Consider the following 21,087-nt stretch of genomic DNA (forward strand, 5'->3'; position numbering starts at 1 on the left):
TAGCAAAGAGAAAGGAGTGGCGGCTGCCTGTATTTGTAATCCCAGTATGGGGAGGGGTGCATAGACAGATATCCGGAATATCTGCCAACCATTCTAGAGGTGGAGACAGGTAGACACTGGGACTGCCTGGCCAGCCAGCTTAGCCTACCTGTGAGTTCCATGCCTGCAAGGGACTCCATGTCCAGAAACCAAGGTGGACTGTGTGTGGGGAGTAATCACACCCAAGGTTGATTTTTGACATCCATAGGTATGTGTGTGTGTACAACACACACAAATTAAAATAATCATGATCCAACAAAATGCTACTTACAAGACACACTTCCAACAGAACACTGTGAGGGGAAAAGTGATGGACATGACCACATGAACGTCAGGGAAAGCAGAGCAAAGTCTATTGGAAACAAGAAGGGGATAGCACACTGGGAAGCATCCCCTGCCAGGACGATGTCTCAACCTAAGTCCTTGTGCCCCAAACAAGTGGGCTTCAAAGCCTGAAGATACATGAAGCTATGCCTGATGGGCATGGAAGGAAGCAGCCATCTACAGTTACAGTTCAGGATTTGGGCTTCCCCCTCCTACGACAGGAAGCAAATCAACAAAGGTATAGAAGGGAAGAACACCAAAACCAGCTAATACAATCTGGCTGAGACACACACCATCTTCACAGAATAGACAGTATTTCCAATGGCTCAGCAAGATAACTTAGGAACTATACAATAGAGCAAGCTGTACAACATTTAAAAGAAACCAGTAACAGAAAGCCAGTAAGGAAATTTGGGAGCTGGGGAGACAGCTCAGTGAGTGCCTGATGTGCAGGCATGAGGACCTGATAGCTGGCATAAAAGCAGGGTTCAGAGCATCTATAACTCTAGCTGATCCCTAGAGCCACTGGCTTTCCGGCACAGCCAACTCGATGAGGTTTACCAAGAGATCCTGTCTTCCAAAATAGTGGAGAGCAATTGAGAAAAATACTGGCTGTCAACTGCCAGCCTTCATGTACACACATGAGTGTGCACCCCTCCCTCATGTCCACATTCCCACATCAGTATGTACATATATCGCATACATCACAGACAGACAGAATATTTCCAAATGCTTGAAAATTAAAGTTTTCATATGGAGAAAAATAGCTAAGAAACTGAAAATATAAATACACCTGAATTAATATAAGATGAGCAAATCTGTCAAAATGAGCCAAATCGCTGCTGAGGGGGGTGTATAGTATTAGATGCCTAAACTAGAGGAGAGAAAAGGTCTCCATCAACAGCATAAATCTCTGCAACAAGGAACTGCAAGGCTGGGCATGGTGGCTCACACCTATTATCCTAGCACTCAGAAGACCAATAGGCAGGGGGAGCCACACAGAGTAACCAGGCCAGTCACAGACCCTGCCTCATAAAAATATGGATGGATGGAAGGACGGGAGGGAAGAAGGAAGGAAGAGAAGAGGGGGAAGGGAGTCAACCCAAAGCAGACAAGAAAAAAAAAGTCAAAAGCATAAAAAGACTAGAGAAAATCAACAAAAACTTAATGTGGTGTTCATGGAGAAATTAAGAGAGAAATAAAAAAGCCAAGTAAAAATCTAGGAGAAACAAAGAAAAATACTGTGAAGTGTGCTAAAGGTTAAAAAGGTGGTATCTCCAGAAGATGAGCACTATGGGAAATGCACAGAGCCCTTCCAAGCAAAGGAAACACAAGCCCACAATTTTTATTAAGAACATCTCTGGAAGAGTAGTGGATCATGAGTTTCATAATGTACATAACAGAAACCTGTGACAGTCACATGCAGGAGATGCCTGGGGATGCTGTAGGTTCTTCTACAGTGTGTGAGGAGTCGGATTAGCATCTGAGGGTAGGTTGTGATAAGTTACAGATGCATGCTGTGACCCTAAAGAAAGTGCTAAAATCACAACGAAGTATAGCAAATAATCCAGCCAAGGCTCTAAAGCATATCGAAAGAGGTACTGAATTTCAGAAAAGGAGAGCAAGGAAACAGACACCAAGAAGATGGATTTAAATGTTACAATATCAGTATTCTCATTAATGTAAACAGACCATATTCCAACTGCGTGTTAGTGGCTGGTAAGTTGGATAACAAGCAAGACTCAAGTAGAAAGCTTCCTACCAGATGCCATTAAAAAAAAAAAAAAAAAGACAGAGTTAAAAATATTAATTACCATAGTTTTTATAGTATTCTACTTTTGCCCACAATTTAGGCCTGGGATCTCTCTCTCTCAAGTCAGGCCTGGGATCCCCTCCCGCCATGTGGACACTGCACAGTCATTTTGTTTTAGCAATAGTTTTTCTCATGTAATGTCACATTAAGGAAGTGTGAGCACAAAGGATGTTTGTTTTTAGTACCAGCAATGAAGACTCTTTGGTGACACAGACGTGCCGGTGTACCAAGAGGATACAATATTTTCAAACCCTGGCCCTGACAGCGGCACTCTAGAATACACAGCCAAGTGGTTATCAGTTCAAGAAGAAATATGGAAATCCAGAGTTACAGTTAGAGATTTAACACTCCTCCCACAGTAATCAATAAAGTAGACAAACAACACGGAAAGATTTTAACAAAATCTCAATCACCTTGATCTGATTGACATTTGTAGAGCATTCCACTTAATACACACATAATAGATTCTTATCAAGTACGTGTGAAGCTTATTTTTTTTAACCAAGACACAGCATATTCCAGGCTATAAACCAAGTGCTAACAAATTTAATGGAACTTCAGTCACATGAATATGTTCTCTGGGATTTAGAAGCATTCTGCAATGAGTGCATATGAAAACACATACACTAAATCCGTGGGGTGCTGTACCAACAACCAAGGGCAGTGGATGGCACACACAGGGGAGTAAAGGCCTCAAGCCAAGGGATTCAGCTGCCATGTTAAACTAGGAAACAAAACTGAACACAAATTAAGGTCAGAGCAGAAAACAATAACACAAAAACAAAATAAGAAAAATAAAAAACAATGAAACCAGTATGTGATTCTTCAAGGTTTTAAAAAATCGATGATATTCCAGTTACAGCACTTGGGAAAACAAAGAAGACATGAGTTACTGATGTTGGAGTTGAGGCAGGTGACATCAATGTTGTTTTTATAGATATACAAAAGGAAATGTCACTGAGCTAGTAAACACAGGACAGGAATGCACTCCTTAAAAGACACAAGCTACATCATTTACTCAAAAAGAAACATAATTAGAACAGCTATGTATCTATACCCCCCCCCAAAAAAAAACCTGGAATATAACTAATCATTCCTCAAATAAAATCCCCAGCTCAAATGGCTTCACAGGCTTATTCTATACAACACATAAAGAAAAAAATAAAACCCACTAACCTCATGTGAACTCTAGGAGAGAGAGGAAGAGGGAGAGAGAGGGAGAGGGAGAGACAGGGAGGGAGAGGGAGGGGGAGGGAGAGGGGAAGGGGGAGAGAGGGAGGGAGAGGGGGGGAGGGAGGGAGAGAGGGGGGGAGGGAGGGAGGGAAAGAGAGGGGAAAGAGAGAGAGAGAGGGAGAGGGAGGGAGGGGGGAGGGAAAGAGAGAGAGAGGGAGAGGGAGAGGGAGAGGGAGAGGGAGAGGGAGAGAGAGAGAGAGAGAGAGAGAGAGAGAGAGAGAGAGAAGTACTTCCTATTAGGTCAGCTTTACCCTGAAGAAAAAATAATAACTCTCATGAATATAAGTGCAAAAATTCTAAACAAAATGTTAACAAGTGTAACACATGCGTATCCTAAGTGGCAATACTTCACAACAAAGCGAGTTTATCTGGGAGACATGTAATGTGTAAGGGTCAATCAACATACTTCACAACAAACTAAGAATGTAAATGTGGGGCTTGTGAGATGACTCAGTGGTTTAGAGAACCTGTTGCTCTTGTACAAGACAAGGGTTCGATTCCCAGCAGTCACATGGTGACTCACAAACATCTACGACTCTTTTTGTTTGTTCCAGGGGATCAAACACCATATTCTGACCCCTTCATATAGTGCACAAACATACATGCAGACAAAACACTCATAAACATTAAGTAAATAAATGTAAAAATCTTAAAGTAAATCCACAATACTATTAACAGATGCAAAGAGGCGTCTGCAATAACCTAACATTTATACCCAAACTTTTAAAAAAAAATGGAGAAAGTCCCAGCAAAGTTAAGGAGCTTGCTCACACACAGGCATTTACAAAAACTTGAGTTAAGTTAAATTATATTTAACTGTGACAGACCAAACACTTTCCCATCAATATAAGGGAGAGAGAGAGAGACCATTGAGGCCTGCCCTCATCACTTGTTTAACAGATTGTTGGAGCCTATTACCAAAGCTATAAGGTTAAGAAAAAGAAAAGTATTTTCTAGATTGGAAAAGAAGTTAAAATCCTCTTCAGTCACAGACAATAATCTGTATGTAGGAAACTGACAGGACCTCCCCAAAGGGTTACTAGAGTGGGTGAGTTTAGCAAAGTTTCAAAATACAGGAACAGTTTACAAAATTTAATCCAATTTTTTTTTATACTGGAAGGGGAGGGTTCTTGAAATACTATTTATAATAGTTTAAAAACATGAAATGCTGGCAAATAAATCTGACAAATAATATACATGGACAAATACAGACCTGTTGAAAGAAACTAAGGAAGACCCACATGTCATGATTTCGTTTCTGTTGCTGGGGTAACTATGCGGATATAAGGCAACGTAGGGGAGGAAGGCTTATTTGGCTCAGAATTCTAAGTTACAGTCCATTAATGCAAGGAAGTCCAGGTAGGCTCTCAAAGTGTCACACCCACAGTCCAGCGGAGAGAGGAAATGCATGGCCCCTTGCTTTCAGTGGCTCAGCTAGCTTCCTTTACATCCATACAGCCCAGGGCCCAGCCATGAAATGGTGCCACCATTAAAGGTATGTCTTCCCACCTCAATCGACAGTCAAGAGGATTTCCCACAGACATGCCCACAAGCCAACCTGATCTAGATAATTCCTCATCAAGGCTCTCATCTTAGATGACTCTTGATTGTGTCAAGTTAAAATTAAGTAGGTACTGAATTTCAGAAAAGGAGAGCAAGGAAACAGACACCAAGTCGGGAGGTAGGCAGAGGCAGGTGGATCTCTGTAATGTGAGGCCAGTGTGGTCTACAGAGTGAGATCCAGGACAGCCAAAGTTGTTGCACAGAGAAACCCTGTCTCAAAAAAAAAAAAAAAAAAAGCAGCTCACCAAATAAATGAGAAGCTCCACCCTGTTTGGGAGAAAACAATGCTCTGAAGATTTTAATTCTTCATTGCATGATCCCAATTAAAAGCTCAGCAGGCATTTTTTCGGAAGATGATAACTTTATTCTCAAACTCGTATTTAAATGGTAATGACTCAAAAAAAATAGCCAAATTTTGGAAAAAGACTAAAGCTGGAAAAAAGAGTAAAAAAGAACATTTTTTAAGGTTCATTGTAAAACCACAATAATCAATGTGGTGTGGCATTAATACCCTGAAATAGAGAGCTAGGACAGAGGAGAGAGTTTAGAAATGGACCCATAGATGATGGACAGTTAGTTTTTGACCAAGATATAAAAGCAACCGAGTAACTGATAAGGTTAACCAAGGGTGCTAGACCAACTGAACATCCGTGGGGGGAGAGGGGAGAAGAACCTTCAATCTGTACTTAAGACTATTTGTCAAAATTAATTAAATGTGGAACATGAAAAAAAAAACCAAACTAAACATAAAATCCAAAAACTACTTGAAGAAAACATGGAAGAAAAATCTTTGTGACCTGGTTTAGGCAAGAATTTGTCAAAACTATGATCCCTTTAATAATCTAAATAAAAATAAGACTTGATAAAAATTAAAATCCTTTGCTTTTTAAAATACATTAAATGGGCTGACGTGATGGCTCAGTGGGTAAAAGCGTTTGCCACCAAGCCGGATAAGCCGGATGACCTGAGTTTGATCATTAGGAAGTGCACAGCAGGCGGCGAGAAACAACGAGAAACAACGCCCACAGGTGTTCTCTCACCTCTACACATGTGCAGTGGCACATGCGGTACACACACACACACACACACACACACACACACAAATGAAATTTGTTTTAAAAAAAAAACAATAAAGAACCTAAAGACTCATACAATGAGAAAATATGTGCACTTTTTTTTTTTTACATGAAGTGTGTTTATTAGGGAAAATACTCCCAAGACTCATAGGTCATTGGCCTGCACACTTAGTCCTTGGTCAGGAGCATTCAGTGACTCACAGAAAAAAAACACCGTGACAGTACCCACTGGGTTTTGCTTACTATACAAAAGGAGCTTTAAGGTAGTTCAATTTCACGCCATAAAAGCTCCATCTATGACATAAATAGCATTCCAAACCATGATGGCCCTCAAGAATGCCAACTCTCAGAGTCAGTAATAATACATAGCCTGCTGAAATATATGGGCAAAAATGGGTAAGTCCATCAGTAAAGGATAGGTAAACACAGCAGATAAGCATATGAAAAATTGCTCATATTAGTTATTTCCAGCCCAGTAAGATTCTATCAGCCATGCTGCCATCTACAATGGCAAAATACACCCTTTCCAGAGGTCTACAATCTTACAGTGTTGAACTCCCAAGCACCTTTCTCCAGAGTCGCCTGACCTGTCTAAAGCACATGAATATGAGGCTAAAGGAAAAAAAAAGAAAGATGTGAGCCACACAGTATGGCAGCTCTGACACCCCAACTGGGGGACAGAATGCTATGGAGGGGGTGAGACGGCAGCAGAGCAGAATGGTCCAGACCAGACCAGAGGCATGGAAGGAGGATGGAAGAACTGTGGCATTGGGAGGCTTTCTGAGAGATGCCAGAGCTTAAAATCTGTAATGCCGAATCAGACCTTGCATGTTCTCAGGTAGGTCAGGCAGAAACAAACCACCGTGCCTCGGTGACCTGAGGACTTTGCACCATGTTCCACCTTCCAAGGCCTCCGCTCCATTTCCCATGCTGTCATACTATGAACCAAGCTTCCAACACCGGAAGGCTTGGGGTGGGAGGGCACAAACCACATCCTAAACCACAGCAACAAACTAGAAAAATCAACAAATAGCAGGTGTATCCCGAATGATGGACCTCTTGGTTCCACAGCTTAAAACACTTTAAAAGAATGTCCTACAAAAGCTACACCCCAGAAAATACAGATAATTACAGTATTCTGTGCACTATTTAATTGTGTGTGTTTGTGTGTGTTGGAGGGTACTTCTATGTGTCAGAGTGTGCATAACATGTGGAGGCCAGAGAACAACCTGGATGTCATTTCTCAGGTGCTATCTACCCTGTTTTTTGAGACATCTTCTCTCATTGGCTTGGAGTTGCCAACTTAGTCTAAGTTAGGTTGGCCGGCCAGCCAGTGAGCCCGTCTCTGCTTCCCCAGCACTGTGACTATAAGCACGCATCCCCAGGCCTGGCTTTTTGACATGGGTTCTTGAGCTCGAATTCAGGAGAGCTTGCTTACAAGGCAAGTACTTCACCAACAACGTTATCCCTCTGGCTTGGTTTATGAGTGAAGAAAGGAAGTGGAGGAGAGGATGAAGGGGCAGGACAGGAGGTCTTATCCAGGGCTAGCTCCAAGCACCACAGGAGGACTGATGGGTGGACCTTGGGTGGCACCCACATCCTGCTAGGGCCTTCACAAGTAAGTGAGGATCACAACACTAGCTAGTTTAACCACTAGAGGGAGTCTACTCGGCTTTCGAGTGGAGTTGGTAAGGAGAAGGGTCACATAAAAGAAGGCCCCAGGGGCTGGGGATTTAGCTCAGTGGTAGAGCCCTTGCAAGTGTAAGGCCCTGGGTTCGGTCCTCAGGCCCCCCCACCTCGTTGGCTCCAAAGCTCCCAATCTTCAGATGTGAGCATATGACCTGGAGTAACTACAGAACCCAGGGAAGTCAAAGGGGGCCATTGTGGAGGGGGTGGGGGCAGGGTGAGGGATAGAGAGGGAAGAGCAGGGACCAAGTGATCTGATGGGGGAATGAGGAAGATGGGGGGAGGGCTTTAACTACAGATGGGGAGGGCGATAAGTACAGATGAAGGAGGGTACAGTACCAGTAAAGCTGTCTGTAAAGCCATAAGAGAGAATGCTATTAACTATCTACCTAGAAGTACCTATAACACATGCAAGTCAGTGAATACACAGACAAATATAATTGAAATGAAACATTTTCATCTTGGCTCACAATGCTTTCCTCAAAAGTCACAGCCTGACAAAGATCCCAGCAAGAGCATGAGAAGCCCTCTTTTGTAAAGCTTTCTTTTGAGCTGTTAGTCAGAGTTGTCTAAGAGACTCCCAAAACATTGTAGGATTTTGCTTTGGTGGTCCCCCGGAGGTGGAAGGCAAGTCCCTATCGCTGAAGACACCATGCACTTCAGACCTGAAGACCCAAGGTAGACCTGAGCCCAAAGCCTCCTCCATAAGCATTAGTTCTCATGATATTAGAAGGCACCATGCACACTTCCAAAGGAGGGGAGCAACCAATAGTCCTACCCACCTATGACACCTAAGAACCAGCCACAACAATGGCCAGCACAGCAAATAACCCTAAAGGCGCAGTAGTGGCCCATGTAACTTGGTGGTAACCAACAGCTCTCTAATTGGACTGACATCAACAAGAGGGAAATAATGCCTTGTAGTTAGAGTTTTTTTGCCTGGCCCAGTCAGGACAAATCTCTCTTACCCACCAGTCCCACAGTCGCTCAGACCCAAGCAAGTAAACACACAGAAACTTATATTGCTTACAAACTGTATGGCCATGGCAGGCTTCTTGTTATCTACTTCTTCTATCTTAAATTAACCCATTTCTGTTAGTCTATACTTTGCCACATGGCTCGTGGCTTACCAGTACCTTACATCTTGTCATGGCAGGGGCTGGCGGTGTCTTTCTCCACCCGACCTTCCACATCCCAGAATTCTCTTCTTTCTTGTCCAGCCTATACTTCCTGCCTGGCCACTGGCCAACCAGAACTTTATTTACACAGAGTGATATCCACAGCAATGCCTAGGACTGGAAACCTAGCCAAGTCACTGGCAGCTAGAGAAGTCACGGATCATGGAAGAGAATCTACAACCACCACTTTATCAAACCCACATAATCTCTAACTACGTTCTACATATTTATTCTGTCTAAACCCACAGGTAAGTCTAGGTCTTACCCCTTCTCACCAAGGAAACTTCTCTATGCAATTGATGAAGACCGTTAGAGAAAAATCACAAACCAAAATCGCAACCCAAATGCAGAGTTGTGGAGCCCAGTCCCAACTGATACATCTGCAACACAACCCTTGCACCTAAGGCTCAGGGATCACTGTGGGAAAGGCAGGTAGAAAGATCATCAGAGTCAGAGCAACAGGAAATCTGATATGAGATCGTGCCTCCTAGAAATGCCAGATAATCTACACCTATGAAATCTCACCAGCATGGCTGCCCAACCATGACCTGAATAAGGACAACACCAACAGACATGTTATCATGCATAGGGGAAAGCTCAGGAGGCCTCAACCCGGAAATGGTTAGCCTCGAAGGATATATATTGTCTGAGCAGGATATATATACACACACAAATGTGTATATGTGTGTATATATCCGCACACACAAATATATATTAACAACTGAAGAAAAAGAGGACATGAATTTAAAAGAGAACAAGGTAGGTACATGGGCGAGTTTAGAGGGAGAAAAGGGAAGGAAAAATGACATAATTACATTATAATTAAAAAACCAAAAAGGTAGCCATTCTTCCTCACGTGGAAGCATGGCTTTAAGTCACTTGAGAATTCATCGCAGTAAACCACCATCAACGGTGGACATTTGATGGTAATGGCACACCACTGTTGATCCTGCATGATCCTTTACAATGTTGGAAGCACCTGCCCACTGCAGTGTACTTCCTAGAAGAGCTCTCTCTCATCTGTTCCGACGCAGATACCTGAGGCTGTTCTGCATATGCTACCCAATGCCCTTAACAAAACACTGCACGCAAATGCAGTCGGGGACCTGGAGTCTCAGAACATTTTCAGGGGATTTAAGGATTGTGTAGAATACAGTGTTGTTGTTTTTCCTTCTCAATGTTGTAGAGTACAGTCCATTTGACCATGTCATGCTGATGTTTTCCTGCAATTATCTGTCACTTATTAATAACTGAGGACTAGAGGGATGGCTCAGCATTTAAGAGTACATGCTCTTGCAGAGGACTCAGGTTCAGTTTCCAGCACCCACATCTGGCAGCTCACACTGCCTATAACTCCAGTTCCAGGGGTTCCAGTGCCTCTGACCTCTGAGGGCACCTGCAACACATAGTATATATAACCGCCCAAACACATCTTTGTTTGTTTGTTTGTCTGAGACAGGGTTTCTCTGTGTGACAGCCTTGGCTGTCCTGGAACTCACTCTGTAGACCAGGCTGGCCTCAAACTCACAGAGATCCGCCTGGCTCTGCCTCTCGAGTGCTGGGATTAAAGGCGTGCGCTACCACCCTCCAGCCCACACATCTTTTTAAAGAAAAGAAATGAGATATTCACCTTATCCTTCCACTCTGTTCTATCTGTGCCTACCTTACATAATTAGCACTTATGAAGTTGAGTATTTTTGTAGAAGCACCTCGATGATGCACACAAACACCGCAGTGCATCACTGCACATAAACAAATGACAGCTTTCTGAGTATCTATGCTGATTGAAGAGTACTGACTGAAACCCTCCATATGTCCTCCCAAACTCACATCAGCTCTTCCTGATGCAAATCCTGAAGTCCATGCAAGAGGCAAGTCTGTACATGTGACCATATGGAAAATGTGACTGGCTTCTGTGGCCATTCCCAGGCCAGTCTCAGAACTCAGACCCTCCAGGCTGACATTCACTCAGAAAACTATGAGCAGGAGTGTGTATCACTTTTGGACAACAATCCATTCCTTAATAAGGTCATAGTGCTGGGTTTACTTTAATACAAATTGGGTTTTATTTTGTATTATTTGTAATTCTTTCTCTTGGGCCACTCACGGGATTGTGTAACTCTCCAAAATACCTAATTCAGGAAATTTTCCTCACTCTTTGGACAAATGCTATCTATAGCCAGGCCCAGCCCCGCTCCAATCTCCTCTGCAACCAACTTTTGTCTCTATGAATTTGCAGAGAACAAGGCTTGTGCACAAATGGCATGAAACCAGTGACCACCGTGTGTGGTCATGTGACATTACCTGACTGGCACCCCAACTAACTGTAGCTTGACCCATTTATGTATTCTCTATGCCAACTCAAATGCAAGCCATCTTGTCACACAGTAAATTTCCAACATTTGCACGGCACCATACAGAGGTAAATCCATAAAATCAAGGGAACTATAACTGCTCCGTAGCAAACTAACTTTTGTCTGTGTTGCTGTCTTGCCTTGCTGGTGGGGCCATGTGGCCCCAGATTTCATGGCAGCTCCTTGCTTCTTTAAGAGTTCCATACATCTGGTGCACATATTTTACAATCCATGGCCATTCAAGCCAGGGTGTGCACGCATGGAGGCTATCTTATCTGGTATTGGGTCAGCTGGGATCAAATTGTCCTTGTCTTCAGTCATTGTTGTTTGCAGGACTGAGGTATGAGCACCTGAGAAGGCCCCTGACACATCTGTCCCCGGTCATCATCTTCAGCTATCACTAATTCCATGCCACCGAATACACACCTTGCATTCTGCTATCTACTAGCAGGTCTCTTTAACTGATTCTTCCTCACAACAGACCTCTGAGGTTCAGAAGCTCAGAGCAAAAAGGACTTTCCCAGGTGTACATAGAGAATAACTCATTTGGGTGTGAGCCAGGGTTGATCTACTTCCAAAGCCTATTTGCATTCTTGAAGTTATGGCTGACTGCCACAGAGCAGCCCAGTGCTATGATCTGATAACCTAACATCCAATGGGTCTAAACTCTACCCCACTGCTTCTAAGAGTCAAGATGGGACTGTCAATGCAATCTTCTCCAACTTGGCATTCCTTGTACCCACAGGTAAATGACCAGACAAATCTGAGGTAGCGGCCAAGATGGCTTCCATGATGACGGGACCCATGGCTACAGCTGCATACGCCAAAGTGTGCCAACTAGTCCCTCTGAACAAGCTGGTTTACATTACCAGTCACACCATGTGCATCAAAGAGGTGATATAACTGACAGAGGGAGTTTTCCAACTCTTTTATCTATATGCAAAAGAAAAGAATTGCTTTTAAACAAGGTAGAAAATTTTATTGAAAAAAAAATCTCATTTGCCTTTAACATGAGACATTCAACCTGATGTCTAAGAAAATATTTAAGAGCCTGGCCCGAAGTAAAAAGAATACGAGTTGTTTCTGGCTGATGAAATGTTAATGGCTTTTCCTTAAGTGTTAATCTATTGAACAAACGCTGAGAATGAAAGCCGTGGACAAGTGCTACCACAGTCCTGATTTACATGTCCTACGGCTGCTGATCCTGTTTGATTCTGCGTAAATGACTAAAGCAAACCTCAGATCCCAAAGACAAGTGCATGAGACTAAATAGGCAGCAGTGGAGAAGAAGAAAATATATACTTTTATATGTAATATATAAATATGATAAATATAAAAATACTAATATGTTTTTATATAGAATTTAAAGCACAAGAGAACTATGGATTCTTTTTCCTCACCTTCTCTGAAGATTAGCTCTCTCCATTTGGGAAACAGACCCATTTAAACTCCATTTTTTTCCCCCTCACATACAAACTAAACTGCAGACTCAGAGACCCTAGGAAATCAATACCCTATTTTGTAAATGTGAACATTCTAGATTTCAAGGGGTTAAATGACTTGTTGAGTGATTTATATTCATAACAGCAAATGCTGTCAATATTCCATCTCAGTGGGGAGGGTCTGACCTGAAATGAGAGGACCTGGGCACTTCTTCTCACTCAGCCATGAATGACTCTGTAAAACCTCAGTATTGGCTTAGCTGGTTTTAAAAAGTCCTTCTCCCCTTGAAGGGTCTATCATTCTCTGTCCTGAGCACCTGCTGTTTACTGTTGGCTGTCATCTCAAGAGTCAGAATTTGGGGCTGGAGAGATGGCTCAGCTAGTTACTAAGGTACGTGCCTTGCAGAAGGACCTGAGTTTGATCCTTAGAACCCATGTTAAAATAAAATAGCCAGGTACAGTGAAGTTTGCTTGTAATCCTAGTGCTAGGGAGGAGGAGAGAGATGGATTCCTGGGGCTAGCCTGGCAGCCCAGTCTATACTCTGCAAGCTTGAAGCCAGCATGTGCACACTGCTTCATCTGCAAAGTGGAGATTGTACCCATACATAATACACATGCCCATGGCAATGATATCAAATAATTCTGTTATTTAACACAGTTTGATATCTGGGTGATCAATATATAGAAGCTGCCTTTAATAACAACATAAAGAACCCACAGACGGTGTTTCCTTCTCTGGGCAAGTACAGCCCACACAGTGGCAAGATCCCATTGTCTAGGGCTACGCATCTGGCTTTAAACAAAGAAAAAGAACCCTCCCCCCCCACACACACACACACACTGAGCGTGGGAGTCTATAACATCGTGCTTGCTGTGGTGTAGGTCTTCTAGAAAGCTCACAAAGGGGGCTAACCTACACACCAGGAATACTTCCGCTCTCCCCTCTTTCTCTGCCTGGGACATCTGCAGCCCATTGTGATCATAAGGGTAGGGAAATACTTTCACAGACTCCATCTGTGAAATTAACCAACACCAGCAAGCACTCACCTCCAAACATGTCTCTACTACCATGATGAAAACCCAATTCCTAACCAGTGCACCCTCTCAAACACACTGCTCTTTTCCTGTCACATATATTTACAGGACTGCCTAGTCAGCCACTTCCCCTTGACCACTTAGGAGTACCAAGAATGGCATTCTCTTTAGATTTTTGCAAACATGTCCAAACTGTATTCAAAGGCCTTGCCATTCAAAGTGGGGCCAACAGCCAATATTGGTGTCATTATCTAGGCCCATTCTGGAATACTGAGTCAGAATCCCATTTTAAGGGGATCCCCAGTGATTTCCAAATGCAAAATCTGAGGCTCTGGACTAACTTTCAAGTTCTGCACTCTGTCTCTGACTTGTTAAGTTGCCCAGATGGGCTTCCAATTTGCCATCCTTCTGATTCAGCTTTCTGGGTGCTGAGACCACAGGTGTCATCCCTCTTAAACCCTGCTGGCAGAACAAGCCTGCTTATCACCGCTCTCCTCATCCCTCTTCTTCTCCAGCACCATTTGAGATTCCTTTTCTATCAAAGGCTAAGTTCTGACTCTCTGTGATGGTGATCTTGGGAATGCTCACCAAGAGGCCCACTATGCATGTAGATTTTTTTAAATGACTATATCTGAAAAACAATACAGCCCTTAATTCTGTTTTTGCCATGCTAAGCAAATGAGGATATTGATATAAACACACACACACACTGACATGCAGGCACACATATGCATACACACATGCACAATATTTAGAGACTAGTTAGATGGACAGGATTTTTAAGAAGAAATAAAAGCAGATGATGGGCCGGGCGCTGAGGGTGCACACTTTTAATCCCAGTACTCGTGAGGCAGAGCCAGGCGGATCTCTGTGAGTTCGAGGCCAACCTGGTCTACAGAGTGAGATCCAGGACAGGCACCAAAACTACACGAAGAAACCCCATCTTAAAAAAACCAAACCCGCCCCCCCCCCAAAAAAAAAGATGATGGGAAACAGTTAAGTACCAGGAAGCAAATGAACAGAAGCCAATGACAAAAAGGCTGCTCCAAAAGCCTTAAGAAGAGCCTGTTTGTGAAGCTGGTGCAGACAGTGGGCCCAGCAGGATCAAAGGTGTTTACGGACCAGAACATGGGACTGGCCATTTCAGACTAACCCAGGAAATGGATATCCCATGAAATGCAGGCATCACTTAAGGAAAACGCTGTGGTACATGTTTGGCTGATGTTCCACTTAGGAGTTAGAAAGCAAGCATGCTTGAGGATCCCTGAAAGTCCAGTCCTGGAAATAGGACTAAGTAACATCGAGAGCCCAGCTGGGCCACTTCCTGGCTCTGGACTCCCTTGCCCTCTAAACCTAGGCTTCCTGGGGTACCTGATGGGTTTTGGAACAGAAGCAACTTTGCAGTTGTGGCTGGAGGTGGGGGTGGCAGGGGGTGCTCGTCCCCCGCGGGCTGCCGCCCACATCAAGCTTCACCTGGGTATTGGTGTTCGGTGATTACCCCGCTATGTTACTGCCCATCATTACCAGCTTGCCAACAGAAGGTTCACCCCGAGACATCCCTATCTCCTCTTCCCCCAGGCCTCCCAGACCCTACCACCCCAGGCCACCGTGTTCCCAGCTCCCGGCCACAGTGACCCCAGCGCTGGCGCCTGATGCCACCTTCGCCGAACCCCCGTTTACCTGGGGCTAAACGCGACTTGTCGCCACCTCGCGTCCTGGGCCCTGCCTCCCCTCCCGGCTGTCGCAACGGCGCCCCCAGCCCAGCCAGGCCCGGTGCGGCGCGGGATGCCTCGGCGGGACTGGCGGCGGCGGCCACGCTGCGCGCTCCGGCGGAGGGGAGGGGGCTCGGCGGCGGCGGCGGCGGCGACGGCGGCGAAGGCGGTGGCGAAGGCGGCGGCAGCGGCAGGCTCGGCGGGGGGCAGAGCCAAGAGGCGCGGCGGCGGAAGAGGACCGAGAGGAGGGCGCGGAGCATGCGGGGGGCTGCGGGCCTGCCCGCAGTGAAGCCCGCCGCGCCCAGGGCGCAGGGAGTGGCCGTCGCCTCCCGCGCGCACCGCGGCTGAGATGGCGGCGGCGCGGCCGAGGCGCGCGGAGCCCCCGGGGCAGGGCCGGCCGGGCGCGGGCTGACAGCCCCGCGGGCCCGGGGAGCTCACGCGGCGGAGCGCAGGCCCGGGGCGGCCTACGGCGAGCGGCGAGGGCCGGCGGGGAGGAGCGCGGCCGCGATGGCGAACGCCAGTGAGCCGGGCGGCGGCGGCGGGGCCGAGGCGGCCGCGCTGGGCCTCAGGCTGGCCACGCTCAGCCTGCTGCTGTGCGTGAGCCTGGCGGGCAACGTGCTGTTCGCGCTGCTCATCGTGCGGGAGCGCAGCCTGCACCGTGCGCCTTACTACCTGCTGCTCGACCTGTGCCTGGCCGACGGGCTGCGCGCGCTCGCCTGCCTCCCGGCCGTCATGCTAGCTGCGCGGCGCGCGGCGGCCGCGGCGGGGACGCCTCCGGGCGCTCTGGGCTGCAAGCTGCTGGCCTTCCTAGCCGCGCTCTTCTGCTTCCACGCGGCCTTCCTGCTTCTAGGCGTGGGCGTCACCCGCTACCTGGCCATCGCGCACCACCGCTTCTACGCCGAGCGCCTGGCCGGCTGGCCGTGCGCCGCGATGCTGGTGTGCGCCGCCTGGGCGCTGGCGTTGGCCGCGGCCTTCCCGCCGGTGCTGGACGGCGGTGGCGCGGACGACGAGGACGCGCCGTGTGCCCTGGAGCAGCGGCCCGACGGCGCCCCGGGCGCGCTAGGCTTCCTGCTGCTGCTGGCCGCCGTGGTGGGCGCCACGCACCTCGTCTACCTCCGCCTGCTCTTCTTCATCCACGACCGCCGCAAGATGCGGCCCGCGCGCCTGGTGCCCGCCGTCAGCCACGACTGGACCTTCCACGGCCCGGGAGCCACGGGCCAAGCGGCTGCCAACTGGACGGCGGGCTTCGGCCGCGGGCCCACGCCACCCGCCCTGGTGGGCATCAGGCCTGCAGGCCCGGGCCGCGGCGCCCGGCGCCTCCTGGTGCTGGAGGAGTTCAAAACGGAGAAGAGGCTGTGCAAGATGTTCTACGCCATCACGCTGCTCTTCCTGCTCCTCTGGGGGCCCTATGTGGTGGCCAGTTACCTGCGCGTCCTGGTGCAGCCTGGCGCTGTCCCGCAGGCCTACCTGACAGCCTCGGTGTGGCTGACATTCGCGCAGGCTGGCATCAACCCCGTGGTGTGCTTCCTCTTCAACCGGGAGCTGAGGGACTGTTTCAGAGCCCAGTTTCCCTGCTGCCAGAGCCCCCAGGCTACGCAGGCCACCCTCCCCTGCGACCTGAAAGGCATTGGTTTGTGAGGCGCGCTCTGCCACCCAGGCTCCCTCTGGCTTCGATTGTGACCGCGCTTCTTCCCCTTCTGTCCCGTGTCTGGTTTTTCTCCGCTGCCTTCACAAGACTCTCAAAGTGGACGCGCACTTGGATTGTACAGACTCCTGTTCTGGGGGGCGGGGGAGGGGATGCCGAGGTCCAGTTCCGTCCTTCTAATTATACTTTCTTCCTGGCCGTAGGCCCTGCAGTCTTTTTTGTACTGGTACCGACTTATTTTCTTCCACGTATGATTTTTTTTTTTTAAATAAAGGCTACACTGGTTTTATTCATGCAAAGTTTCCTAGAGACCATGGCCAGTTTTCTACAGAAGCTATTTTTGACAACCTCAAGTGGCATTACCTTTGCATTGCAGTGAAGGAGAGGGCTAGGGGATCTTCTATTGGAGATGGAAGAGAGACGAAGTTGTCTGAAGTCCCCTCTGCAGGCCACAGGACTAGGTGTGCTGTGTACCTTGTTTGGAAGTGTGGGGAACTTTTCCCAGCGCTGACACTGAACTTTAAGAGGAAATGGGAATGGGTAGGAAGGCAGTCACTTTGGAATCAGTTAACGAGCAAGGTTTGGAGCCCTGTTTATTTTACTTTAAAAACGACACATTAGCAACAGCTGTTCTGTATATCAATCTTGAACGGAATCTTTCTGTGGGACTGTGGCTTTTAAACGGTATAAAGTGTTTTGGATAGTAATGTGGAGAGAAAAAAAAAAGTTATTGCATGTGTTTGTGCTGATCGTGATTTGCGGATGGGGCGGGCTCTGGAGGGCAGAGAACCACAGGTTGGTTTGGGTTTGGGGTTTGGGTTTGGGTTTTTCCTCCCCCCCAGTAAAAAGTTAAAATACTTTTGTGGAAATGGCTTGTGCTTTGATAAGCCCAGTTTTGCTCTGTCTTATGAAAATAATTTACACTCTGAAGACTTTTGTCCATGGTAAAAAGAAATGGGATATAAATGGTGCCTCTCCCAGGAGACAAAACGTTTTTCCTGTGGTGTTTGCTGAGTTAGGTGGTGCTGTTCTCTTGATGGCTGATTTCAATGATTAATAAGAACTATAATTTAAAACACTATCTCTTTGTTAGACATTGTCATTTGGAACCGAAGGACTACATTGCAAGTACTGTATAATACTTTTTGCTTAAACTGCTATGTTTTTATTAATGTAACTTGCGTTTTGGAGATTTCTATCTGTACTTCTCTTTGCATTACACAAATACACCAGTATTTTCCTTCTGCAGTGCCTGTTCTGTTGTTTGAGGCCAGGCCCCCTTGGCTGTGGCTAAGTCACTTAGTTCTGTCCTTTAGTACGTGCTGGCCGGGTTCAGGTTTTCGGCTTGGACATTGGGAGCCCTTTGCGAGTGGGGGTGGGGGCTAGTGTTCGTATGTGTAGATGTGCATGTGTGTAGATATGCATGCATATACACATGGGGCCAGAACTTGGCTGCTTTTGGTCTCTATTCCTCCCCATGTTATTTTTTGAGACAGGGTTTCTCAAAACCTGGATCTTGCCAATTGGCTGGTTGGCTGGCTGGTAAGCCCCAGGGACCTTTCTGTCTGTACCTCCTCAGCACTGAAGATTACAGGTGTCCCCAGATTTTTACTTTTTACGTGAGTCCTGGGGATCTGAACTCGGCTTCTCCTGCTTTTGCAGCAAGCAGGTTACTGCCGAGCCGTCTCCCCAGCAATTGCCTTTTAACTTTGAAGTACAAGATAAAAATGGGTAAGTTGAGGCTGACTGCCCTTCCAGAGGTCCTGAGTTCAATTCCCAGCAACCACATGGTGGCTCACAACCATCTGTACTGAGATCTGATGCCCTCTTCTGGCCTGCAGGCATACATGCAGGCAGAACACTGTACATAAATAAATAAATCTTTAAAAAAGGGGCGTGGGGGGGACCCTTCTCTTTAAAGAAAGAAATAGTGAACACACATACTATTTTAAATGGTTTTAAAAACAAAACCAATGGGCTGGAGATGTAGCTCAGTCGGGGAACATTTGCCTAATACCTGAGAGACCTTGAGTTTGATTCCTAGAGACACAAGGAGGAAAGGGCCACTGATTAAAAATAAATAAATAAAAGGTATGACCAAAGTAATCATTTTGACATACTATTCATAATAGATGTAGTAAATATATGATTTATTTTTGAGCTTAATATTGACTTAAACATTAAGTCCAAGAGAGGTGAACAGTAAGTCCATGTGGGCAATGTGTCTCTACTAAACAGCATTATTTTGTTCTGCTTGTGAAAGCTGAAGACACTGTTCTATTTGGAAGGCTCTTTTACTCTGTGACCTTAGTTCAGATAGAGTTCCGCCCTTGGGTTTTCAAGGGCCATAGACAGAGGGGGCAGGGGAAGTAAATCCTCTGCCACACACCTATCCAAGTGATTCATGTTCAAAACACAGAGGTCACCAAGGCCATGTTTTATACAGAATATTTAGTGCCTAGCATGCCACCAGCGCCCACCCATCACAGGACATGCCTGAGCTATTCCAGCTTTAGGCAGCAAGGCCATGTTTTATACAGAATATTTAGTGCCTAGCATGCCACCAGCGCCCACCCATCACAGGACATGCCTGAGCTATTCCAGCTTTAGACAGCATTTAGACAATAGCAGAGCTATTCCAGCTTTAGACAGCATTTAGACAATAGCAGAGACAGTCTCACCTGTTGATGCTGGGGGCCCTGAGATCCTGGGGGGTATTTTCAGAGGAACTAGATTGGCATGCTTACACAATGCAGTGGTTCCTCTTGGGGTGTGCTGAGCCAGGAGCCCTTCTCCATGGAGAGTCATCTTCCACAGCCCTCCATTATTTCAAGGCATGACTTAACTTTCTCAATGCTGTGTGCAAACTTGGTCATGGTTTCCAGTGAGGATTCAAGCCAGAGCAGCACAAGGTGGTCATCAAGGCAAGTGCAGCCTGTGTCCCCGATGCTCAGCTCCTTGTAGCATAGCAGGTACAGTGCACTGAAGGAAGACAGGCACTGAGAAGGCTCATTTGCTAATTTGGGACATTAATTCAGCACACTCCCCTCCCCAGGGTGAGTTGAGAGAGTTTTCTCCGTACTCAAAGCAACAGGGAAGAAAAAGCTATGTATAGAAATTCCATCTGCATGTCCTGGCATGGATTTATTGAGTTTAAAATGAGCAGGTTTAGGTCTTTTGGTACCTCTATCAAAGAGCTTTGCAGCAAGAGTAGAGCTGTGCAAATTGAAACCTGACTTTCCGTTTTTAAAACGTGGCTACTCCTAGCAAAATGGGGAGCGTGTAACAAATCGGTAGCCATCATGATAAGTAATCGTTGGATCCACTGTGTGGTCTTACCAGAGCCTGTCAGTTTGTCCAATTGGCTCCCATTCTTTTTATGTGTGTGTCTGTGTGTGAGTGCATGCATGTGCCGTACTCACGAGTACATGCCATGGTGTGCATGTGGAAGTCAGAGGACAGCTTGAAGAAGTTCGTTCTTTCCTTCACCGTTCAGGTCTGGAGATCTAACAACTTGTTGGGCTTGGTGAGCTGAAAGCTACTTCATCTGCTGACCCATCTCACCAGCCCACCTCTTCTTTCCCCTTTCCTCTATTATTACTTCTCTCTCTCCCATCTCCCACTTTTCTTTGGATCTTTTTAAAGAAAGGAAATACAATTATTTCGGCCCCCTCTCTTTCAGATGCCCTGCCTTGCAGGAGAGAGTCTAGGTCTGATCTGTGACTTAGTTGTTTGCTTGTTTTGGGTGGTGGTGGTGGTGGTGGTGGTTTCAATTCTTCAGTTGAAAAAGCAAAAGTGATGCCTTGGCCCTGCTGAGGACACAACCAGTCCCCAAAATGCCCCAGGTCTGGAGCAGAGGTTTAACAAGGACTATCTGGCTCATAAGTCAAGGCCATCCCTCAGAGGTGGTCTTAGCAATTGGATGGTGTCATTTCCAATTATTCTGGCCAACTATGGACATAGCACGGAGTCCAGCAATTCCACCAG

At 46.5% G+C, this 21,087-nt stretch overlaps 1 protein-coding gene across 1 annotated transcript; it reads left to right on the plus strand.

Moving 5' to 3' along the window:
* Positions 1–15,628: 15,628 nt before the first annotated feature.
* On the plus strand, positions 15,629–18,348 carry Gpr27 (G protein-coupled receptor 27). The gene has a single exon (XM_036182463.1). It carries the CDS (start codon positions 15,963–15,965, stop codon positions 17,091–17,093), a length of 1,131 nt encoding a protein of 376 aa, XP_036038356.1. The 5' UTR covers positions 15,629–15,962; the 3' UTR covers positions 17,094–18,348.
* The last annotated feature ends 2,739 nt before the right edge of the window (positions 18,349–21,087 follow it).

This window comes from Onychomys torridus, chromosome 3, assembly GCF_903995425.1.
Source record: "Onychomys torridus chromosome 3, mOncTor1.1, whole genome shotgun sequence".
NCBI classification, from domain to species: Eukaryota; Metazoa; Chordata; class Mammalia; order Rodentia; family Cricetidae; genus Onychomys; species Onychomys torridus.